The sequence below is a fragment of the Quercus suber genome, unplaced genomic scaffold (assembly GCF_002906115.3).
Source record: "Quercus suber isolate HL8 unplaced genomic scaffold, Cork oak 2.0 scaffold_15, whole genome shotgun sequence".
In the NCBI taxonomy this organism is placed as follows: Eukaryota; Viridiplantae; Streptophyta; class Magnoliopsida; order Fagales; family Fagaceae; genus Quercus; species Quercus suber.
This window is the reverse complement of record NW_027069480.1, coordinates 2,394,652-2,405,723: the sequence shown is the minus strand read 5'-3', so window position 1 is coordinate 2,405,723 and position 11,072 is coordinate 2,394,652. Positions and strand designations below refer to the sequence as shown.

General features: G+C 33.2%; 1 protein-coding gene across 1 annotated transcript; it reads right to left on the bottom strand.

The window, feature by feature from the left end:
• Positions 1 to 10,044: 10,044 nt before the first annotated feature.
• Positions 10,045 to 10,533, bottom strand: LOC136071069 (uncharacterized mitochondrial protein AtMg00310-like). Its single transcript, XM_065781919.1, has one exon. It carries the CDS (start codon positions 10,531 to 10,533, stop codon positions 10,045 to 10,047), a length of 489 nt encoding a protein of 162 aa, XP_065637991.1.
• Positions 10,534 to 11,072: the final 539 nt, after the last annotated feature.

The following is an 11,072-nucleotide window of genomic DNA, read 5'->3' as shown; positions in this document are numbered from 1 at the left end:
ATATGAGAATTCAAATGGGAAACACTTATAAGAACAATATGTGTGACTCAATGTGAGTTGGACATGTGAAAATGCTTAAGACCCATTTCCATCACCCAACTCCCAACGAACTGATTTGCGTGCATATTTGGTATCAAACTTTATTACAAATAAAACACCGATCACACATTAGGCATGGCATGTGAAACTGTGAAAGCAAAGAAAGACTTTCCATTCCTAATTATTGGATTAATTAACTTCATTTAGTTTGTTTATCATTTTTTGTTTGATTCAGCTAATTCTTCTCACTTCACTTTAATAATTGAATTTAATAGTATTTCCAAATTGAAAGCAATTATAGTTCACGGTTAGTAGCTTACCCAATGCAGTTTCCTGCATTTAAGAGAGATAAGGTGGTAGATATAGAAGAATTACAATTTATTAATATGGTTAAACAATGATGGTATATAATGTGCCAATGCGGTCAACCAATGACACATGGTGCACTATGCTATGTTACCCGTAGATAGTTATTGGATAACAATAATGCATTGCATTATTTTTTTTTCCGAAGAACAATACTGCAATGTGTTGTTATTATGAATATTTAAATTAATGAAAAGATCTTACCATGTCACATATATAACACACCTCTATCTTGCATACTTCATGTGTGTGTATATATAAATATTATTAATGATGAATGTAAATGTTAGATTGGATTGACTTGTTTATTTAAAAGGTATAATTGTATTTTAAAAAAAAAGGTAAATAAATTGTTAAGTTCCACCCAAAATTAAAGGCATTTATTATTATTATTATTATTATTTAACAGTAATAATAGAGGAGGGATTCAAACTCACAATGCTCTTATTGAAAATAACAAGAGGTACTAATTGAATTATAAGGCTTATAAAAAATGCAATACTTCATATCACTTTACTACTTTAGTTTGCAAAAAAATGGATAATTAATTTGGCAAAGCTTTAAGTAAATACAGCATTTACATACACTACTATTTTGATAAGTTCATAAAATCCCAATGAAAGAAAGAAGATGCATTTTCTTTCTTTCACAGAGTTGTGCACTCTTAAATCTTAATTACACTTATACGAAAAATTAAGTTGGCAAACTCTAAAATCTGAAAACGGAGTACATAACCATAATGCTGCTTTGGTACTGGTTGTCAAGTGTTTCACATGCATACTGCAGTCAATGAATGTCTAAGGCTTTGTAGGCATCTTCCAGCGTAAGCATTGGTTGCTAATAAGCTTGGACCATGCCTGTGGGTCAAGCGCCAATCAAAGAGTAATTTGGGTTGGACTCTTGCCAGCAATATTTTTCAAGTTGGCTACTAGCCACGCATTTATGGCTTGACTTTGTTTATCTATTATTGTGAATTGTTTATTAATTAAGCGTTTAAGAGGATTTATACAAATCAGTGAGGCTTCGATCCAAATCAAACTTGTCAAGCTTGAAAAACTTGGGGAAATTTGTGAAAGGTCATTAGTTATTCTCTATATTCAAAGCACGGGGATAGCTTCACAAGTCAACATGAAGTAAACATATGGCCCAGGCAGCCCATTGCCTTACCGCAAGTAGGAGTTTTCTAATTCTGTTTGTGGTTACTTCTTTTCTAGATCTGGTAATCTCTGATTGCATGGCTTGTCCCTAGGGCGGCTCCGTGTAGAGTTTAGGATGGTCACAAGATCACTCTGGTCTGGAAAAAAAAATTATTATGTATAAACTTAAAAAATTTATGAATTTTTTATCTTAAAAAAAACACTGTGACCACTCTAAATTTTTTGAAAGCCCTACATGATTAAACTCTGGACAAACTTTGGCAATGAACTTGGTTGTAGACTAAGGTTACAACTCCATTCAATATTTTTTTATTAGATGTGAATTTTGTTAAATCTACTATTTAATTACATTTTCTTCTTATATCCTCCATACTTATAAAATTTCAAAAAGATCAAAGATTAATAGCTATGTTATCAATCAAATGTTTAATTTTGAGTTTTTGTAATCTAAAATTATACATATAAAATAAGTTTATAGATTGAATAGTAAATAACATCTGATTGACATGGAATTTGACATGTGTTTTAAGAACATAGAAAACATGAAATTCAACGGCTATATTTTCAAAATATGTAGAAATATTAATTTGTAACCAAACTTTGGTTACTTAAATAATATATTAGGTCCTTACAAACAAAAAGAAAAAGTCCAAGACAAATTTTATTTAACTATAATTTTGAAAGAAATGTAACTTATAATATTGATAATGAGACTATCATATAACAATTTCAAAATAAGAAAATTTGTAAAAGAAAATGGTAGAACTTTGTGTTTTTGTGTGTGTGTGAGTGTGTTTTTTTTTAGTTAATATATGAAGTTCTATTTTTATTAGATTTTGTATAATTTATGTTTTTTAACGATAACTCCCAAAAATTTTCCTGGAGCAATTGTCCCATCAGGTCAGGAGGGATAATATTACTGTATATATTTGTGACTGTGTTTGGCTTTGGAAATTAATAAAAAAAAAAAAGTTCTTATAAAAAAACTGTAAAACAAATAGTCCATGAAGCAACAAAGCAATTCTTCACTAATGCAAAAACGAAATAATGCTTAACACAGTAAAGAAGAAGTTCACGTAGCAAGGGAGGAACAAACCAGCTTATGCAGAGGCTCGGTATGTGCAGCAGATGTTTGGATAAAAGGAAATTTCATAGTTTTTGGAATCTTAGTTTCTATGGATTTAATACAAGCTTAGAATTTAAATCTATCTTATTTTCCATTATATAAAACTTATCATAGAGGGTCTTAAGCATCATAATATGTTAGCTTCAAGAATACGAGGGCGGCTATTAATCGCTAAACATGCATTGTGATCTCTAAAAGGATATCAACTACACGTCTACATAAACCTTTTATTAGCTAATAGAGACATGCAGGATACTTCATGTGCCAAAAAGATCAAGTGGATCTATCACATTGACCTTCAAATTGGCTATTAATGAGTTGCCTACAAGTTCCATTTGGAATTTTTTATTTTATTTTATTATTATTATTTTTTTCATCTTGACACTGTCACGATCGGTGTAATAGTCAGCAAGCTCTTGCTAACTATACGAGACTTCACCGAGTCCAAGTGTTTGATGTATATCTTACGGCATTTTTCTAATGCCAACCTTATTTGACTCAGGGTAGCGATGTCACGTCTATCTATCGTTCTAATTTCATGACACATTAATGATTATGTAGGTTAGGTCTTAGTTGCTTAAATTTAATTAGCCAAGTTAAGAAACATGTCACTACAATCCCTTTCAAGCTTGACGATGAAGCTTGTCGACACCGGATTTTGGCACTCGACCCTGCACATCCCTTTGGCGATGTGTGAGTGTAAGGTATGCGACTTGTTTAGATACTAGGGTAATGTGTGTGCAAGTAAGTTATTTATTTATTTATATATTTTTAGGAGTTGCTACAAATCATTGGTCTTGAAGTTATGATTGGACAATTATTATGTCTAATTTATTTTATTGCCTAAATAAGGGATACCTTAAGGGTTCTTAAACTAAAAAGAGTAAGCAATATCTTGAACCAAAACATGGATTCAGAAGTTTTATTATGTGCGGGGAAAGTGTTAGGCACCTCCACAACATCTATCCTACGATGGTGCATTGTATTTGGGAAAAAGAAAAATTGCACATGTCTTAAAAAGCTACTCCCAATTCTGGGGAAAATGTAGCCTTAAACCTATTATGACATGTGATTTTAAAAATAAACAAATGGTGTGTAAAAGAAAATCCCAAGCTATTTTTTTATTAATTTAATAATGAATGTTTGGTGTTTCTTTTCAGGGTTGAAGAGTGTCAAAAAATAATTTTAAAGAAGTTTGGTAGTCTATTTTTGTTAATACTGATTCAGAATTTTACTTTATTTTTATTTTATAATTATATAATTACAAATTTGCAATAATTGGAGGAGGATATTTGCTTTATTTTATTTTATAATTCTATAATTATAACCAGTGGCAGAGTTAGGATTTCAATTTAGGGGGCAAAATTAAAAGACAAATTTTAAAATAATGATGATTTTTTTTTTAATTGATACTAATTACAAAATAAATAAACAATTGTAACAACTATAATTGTCATATACAGAATGTAATACAAACATAAACTATAATTATATATTTCATATCATTATCACCTTCAAGATTCTTCATAGTTTCAATTAACTGCTACATATTTCATAGCATTAAAATAAAGAAACAAATATAATTACGTAAGAGATTAATCTAAACATATAAGTTTTTGACATATACTTTGATTTCTTCATAGTTTCAATTAACTGCTACATATTTCATAGCATTAAAATAAAGAAACAAATATAATTACGTAAGAGATTAATCTAAACATATAAGTTTTTGACATATACTTTGATTTCTTAAATAAATCAATTTAAAAATATTAAAAGTATAGCAATATACCTGCAAAATTGTATTGTATACACATCTTTTAAAAAATACACATCTTTTAAAAAGAGAGTAGAGATTTTAAGGACAATTATTGTTTTACATTGCATTATTCATGTAAAATTTACATTATGTACTAAACAAATGTATATAATATTGTACAAAATTATTAAAAGTATACAATATTCATTTATTTTTAGTCTATAATGTAAATCTTACTTAAATAGAACAATGCAAACTAATAATTTTCAAAAACTAAAAGCACCATGATTCCCTGTTATTTGCTAAATTTAATTGTTGCGAATTTCTAAGTAGTGTAAAGCTAAAAAAATTGTACAATGTCAAACATGAGAAATTATATGATTCATATGGTGGACAAGTGATATGGTATATCATTCCACTAAAAGACTCACACATGTTTAAAATTGCAAAGTTAGAAATTTTTTTAAAACAAAAACTGATTACTGACTTAGCAATTTTAAACAAATAGGAATTTTTTAATGAAATGATAAACAAATGACGTGATTCACTAAATTCCTATATAATTTCTCGTCAAACACGTGTTTTGGTTGAGTCAGCTATATTCCATGAATAGTGTTAGCCAGGGAAGCCTTTTTCCATTTTTTATATTGTCAGGACAGTTTCCTGCTAATTGGGGTCAGCCAATAGTGTTTTTTCTATGCAAGGAGCATTTAAGACTTTAAGATATGAGTTTTGCATTTCATTCTTATCGAATTTTGACTTAAAAAAAAAATTATGCCACTACATTATAAAGTTTTTGACTTATTCCAAACTTGTATAGAGTTTTTGTGCATTTATATAATTATTTAATATATTTCAGTTAACTCAACTAATAAAGATTTTAGTAGTCGAATAAAGAACTTAGAGTTCGATCCATATCATCACCAAAAACCCTTTAGTGTCATAGTGTAACGATAAAAAGTAATCATCAAAAGCGGATATTAAAATCCTATTGAAAAAAAGGATAAATACTTCAAACTCTTAATACTTCCCAACTTGCTAGGTAAAGTTTGCCCGATGGTTTATGCCAAACGTTATTCAAGATTATCCAAAGCTTGTGATTGAACGTCTCACTTTCATAGCACATGGTGGTCGTATCTAGATGTTTAAAGCTAATTAGTTTTGGATTTTTTTTTTTTTTTTTGGTCCCCAATACTTAATTTTGAATTAGATTGTTTGTTAAAGGGTCACTATCTACTTTTTTCTTGATAAGAAAGCATTATATGTCTAGGAGACTAGTATTATTATTTAACGTACGGAAAGTAGAACATTGATTATGCGTCCCATTATTTGCACAAATGGAAAACTATGGCTCATTACCCCCACTTTTTTTCTTGGCTCAAAGTAGACGAGTTCAATTATTCAGCCAAAAAAGAAAAAAGAAATAAAAAAGAAAAAAGAAAAATGAAAAAAGATGAGTTCAAGTATATGATGTATCCAGACAAAAAGGGGTCGGAATGAAGGATAGCTGATGGCAAATCAAATCATAATAAAACATCTACCATGTAAAGGCGTTACCTACCATGGCGGCATCACCACCAGTTTTGTAGCTTGAAACATTGAGATTCCTAAAACCCTACTAATTTATTTTTTGGTCGCTAAAAATCTGTTGGCAGTTCATGTGCCATTTCAATTTGCATAATTTTTCATCTACTTTTGCGGCTAAATGCCTAAATCCCCTTTTATAGTAATAATATTGGGTGTGCTAAAACACCCAACATGTTATTTTAGATTTTTAGCACACAAAACACCACAACACAAGCTTAGTGTGCTACTTTTGTTTGTGGATTGGTGGATTAATGGTGGTGGGTTTGTGGGTTGATGACGGTGGTGGTAATGGTGGGTTTTTGTGATCATGGGTTTACTGTAGGATTTATAAAAGAGCGGCATTGGACATGAATCAGTGCTTGAGTGGTATTTTTTGGTTGGGGGTGATAGTTAGGGCCAACTCAACCAATTTTAAGCACTAAGGCGAAAACTTTAAATGAGAATTTTTATTTTATTTTTTATAATTAAATATTACTTAAATAATATTTATTTAATTAAGACTTGTTAGGATATATGTGATTCAATGTTAGGGACATATATCACTATTTTATGTAATTGGCCAATCTTTTGACAAAACACACTTTACTTGTAATTGGGTAGATCTAGGATGTGTTTAATACTTCAAGAAATAATGTTTCAAGTTCAAGTGTTAAAACCATGCAAGTCTGTCCAAGAATCAAGTGATGAAGTGCCAAATTTTAAAACTCGACAGCTAGCATCTATCGAGGTTTAAAAGCTGCTGAAGCCCGTGACTCGACAGCTAGCCATCTATCGAGGTTTATGAAACTCAGTTTTTCAGAGCTGTTTTTCATTCAATCCGTGAGTGTATATTTGGGCTTTCTTTTCTCACAACCCTAAACATATATAAGGATTATTTTAAGGGCTGTAAAATGTTACGCAAAGTTGCACAAGTGCACAATTCTACAAATGTGAAGAATAGTGTAACTGGAAACCTAGTTTTCCCTAGTTCTTAACGAAACTGCTGTGTTTTTACACCATAGGATTTTGTGACTAAGCAATTTCATGATCGTTATCGTGTGATGAACTGAAAAATTTTGCAACCAACATCCTTCTCAAGTTGATGATTAAGTCACGTACTGGGATCCACATAATTAGTTAGTTACGTACTAGGAGCCATGCATTGAAAATGAGAGATTGTCACTACTGGACAAGTCTAATTGGGAATTGGGATAAGGGTTCAACTATAGATTAGTATAAAGTACTGTGATTTCTTTACTTGTAATCGCTTGTTTTGATAATAGTGGATTTTCGGGAGTGGTGACCTTAAAATTTTAATGAATTTTTAATGGATTTTTTGTTCTAAATATTATCTCATTATTACCTTCTAAATATTTTTAATGGATTTTTTGTTCATTTGTTATTTTTCACCCAAATTTTTTTTTGTGTCTTGTTTAATATTAATAACAAATTTATATATAGATTCATTTTGAGATTCAAATTTTTTTTTTCTAGTTTTCTCTTCTTCTTCTTTTCTTTTTAAAGTTTTTCATATCTAGATGGATATTTTCTAGTAGGCATTTATAATTTTTAAACATATTTATAAATAATTGAAACACAATTTATAATAAAAAATTATAATTTAACTAAAATAAAATTTAAGGTATAGAACAATAGACCTAATTTATCAAAAGTAAGATTGCAACTTTACTAATGACGTGGTCACTTTATACTCTAAACTTGTGCATATAACCAAATAAATTAGTACTAATACCAAAAAAAAAAAAAAAAAAATTCTTAAAGGATAACTAATGAAAATATGCTAAAAAATACAAATAAAATAAATTACTTGAAATATTAAAAAACAAATCAGTACCAATGAAAATGGGAAAAATCAACTAACTAAAATATTAAAAAAACTTAAAATGAAGTCACAAATGGGTTGATGCAATATCACATCATCCAACATGGTAATATTATCACTAACATGATTGATTTTACAACCCAATTATTAATTATGAAGTTGTTGTAAATAAATCAGTACCAATGGAAATGGGAAAAATCAACTAACTAAAATATTATAAAAACTTAAAATGAAGTCACAAATGGATTGATACGATATCACATCATCCCACATGGTAATATTATCACTAACATGATTGATTTGACACAACTTCATAATTAATGATTGAGAGTCATTGGTTTATGTGCTCACTCATGGATTGTGAGTCCCATAAATGTGTGAAACCCACAATCTTTGAGCAGAAATTTGCATCAAACAGGCTTATAAGATATCTGTTACTTTATGTATGTCTTATATATATATATATATATCTAATATCCTGGTTGTATGAAGCACACCATGCTTGTGAGAGGTGTGCTTCATGCCATCTCCTATATAAGAGGATGGCTTAATAGGTTGGATGGAGTAGGCCCTCATAATGTGAGGGATGTAAGAGATAATTGTCGTATATGGGGGAGAGGGTGTGGTGGAGCAATTGAAGCCAAGGTTATACAGATAATGTGCAAGTGATTATTATTGTACTATATGGTAGAGTACGAAGTGCCTTCAACAACGGATGCAAGCAAGTCTCCTGTACCTATATAATTTAATAAAACACTGTAGCCTACCATCCGTAGTTCATGTTGCATATAATTTTTTTTTTTTTTTTTTTTTTTTTTTTTTTTTTTTTTTTGTTGTTGTTTTGTTGTTGTTGCTTGGTAAGTGTTTATGCAGGGGATAGAATCCCTGAGCTGTTAGGTCCCTAGAGGACCGGGTACCATCCAGGCCAGAAGGCCGGTGGTTCATGTTGCATATATGTGCTATTTTTTTTTTTTTTTTTTTGATACCAGCCCGATCAAACTTTCAATAATTAGAAATAGAACTACATTGGGCTACATCTATTTGAACTTGTTCTGCTATACTAGGTGGAGTATCCTCTACCCAGATATTACACTCATTTAGATATTTGGCTTGCCTAGCCATAAGATGAGCAGCAATATTGCCACTTCTTCGGGTATGTTGAACAACCCAAGTGTTGAACCTTCCCAAACCTACAAGTATTCCTTCGACTACTTTCCTTATCGCACTCGGTCTCTCACCTTGTTTCTCCAGGGAGTTTGTCACCAACAAAGCATCACTTTCAATTATAATGTCTTTTAATCCAAGGTCCCAAGCCAGCTCCACACCTTCCTCAATAGCCTTTGCCTCAGCCTCCAAACCACCCAACGGCAAAACAAGCTTCTTACTCAGGGCCCCATTATTTCGCCCCTATCATTTCTAACAACCACCCCGATTCCGCAGCACTTGAGGTCAGTAAACGTAGCGCCATCAGTGTTGACTTTTGTACCAGCCCGGTTTTGGAGGTTCCATCTTACCGGATCAGATACAGCAGGAGTAGTGTTGTTTTTTGCGCCTTTGTTTGCAGCTTGGTACTCCTTTAAATATTCCGAGGCTTCCTTCACAATTTGCTCATGGCTTTTGCATTGTCCCCCATGTCTCACATGGTTTCTGTTGTTCCAAAACCCCCATACAGTGGTAGCAAACAACTCCCAGTTGACCCCAGCACACCTCTCTTTGATTGCCCATACGATATCTATGAAGTCGCTAGGGGGGTCATGGAAAAAGGGAGTTTTAACCTTGTAGCACACCATACTGCTTCGGCCATTCTGCAGCTCCACAAAACATGTCCTGTCGATTCCCCCTCCCACACATATCGCAGTCCCCATCCAAGCCGATTCCACGTGCTTTCAAACGAAGTTTAGTAGGCAGAATATTTTTACATGCTCTCCAAAACAGATGCTTGATTTTGTTTGGACAGTTTAAACGCCATGCGATTCTCCAAATATCCCTCATCCCCGAGCTATCTGAGCTTCCTCCATCCTCCCTACTGCACCCTTCTCCTTTCAGCACTTTTTGAGCTACCATGTATGCGCTTTTAACTGTGAATCTTCCGTTTGAGGACCAGGCCCATATGCGGGAATCAGCTGGAAGTCTGGCACTAATAGGAATACTTAGAATCAAATCTGCCTCCCAAGGAGGAACATGTTCCTTACTTTCTCTGCATCCCAACCCCTCCTATCCGCATCCAACAGCTTGACACCATCTCCAATCCCGTGTGGATCCCAACTGGGCTTGTTATTTTGAAAGATGCTAGGGACGGAAGCCACCTATCCTTCCAAATCCGTACCCCTTCCCCATTTCCAATGCACCATCTAGACCCTCTATCCACCACCTTTTTCGCTGTCCACATGCTTCTCCACGCATAGGAAGGCCTACTTCCCAACTCCGCCTCACAAGCCACACCATTTGGGAAGTATTTTGCTTTTAGTACTCTATGGACTAGAGAATTGGGATTTTGCTGCATTCTCCACCATTGTTTAGCAAGTATAGCTAGATTGAATGCTTTTAGGTCCCTAAATCCTATACCTCCTTCCGCCTTTGGTGCACACAGCTTTTCCCATGAAATCCAAGCCAATTTCCTTTCCCTTTCTTTTTGGCCCACCAAAAATTCCTCATTAGGGAGTTCAACTCCTTGCATAGCGTATCTGGGAGTTTGAAGCAGCTCATCGTATACGTTGGCGTTGCTTGAGCAACCGCCTTAATGAGGATTTCTCTACCAGCCCTAGACAGCAACTTACCCTTCCAACCAGCTATTTTCCGTCCTACTTGGTCCTTTATTCGATTGAAAGCCTTTCTTTTTCCCCTCCCCACTAATGGTGGCAGCCCTAGGTATTTTTCATGGTGCTGGCAAACTCTAGCCCCAAACTTCTCCTTCACATATTCCTTCACTTCCCTACTAGTGTTCTTGCTAAAAAAGAGGGAAGTTTTTCCTTGTTGAGTTTTTGCCCGAATCCCCTTCATAATCCCCGAGTACCTTTAACACCCTATCACATTCCTCCTTCGTGGCTCTACAAAAGACAATGCTATCATCAGCAAACAACATATGGGTAATGCTTGGCGCTCTTCTACTTACTGCCACCCCCTTCAAGTACCCCTCCCTTTCCTCCTTTTTGAACATCGCCGATAGACCTTCAGCACACAATAAGAACAGGTAGGGAGATATGGGGTCACCTTGGC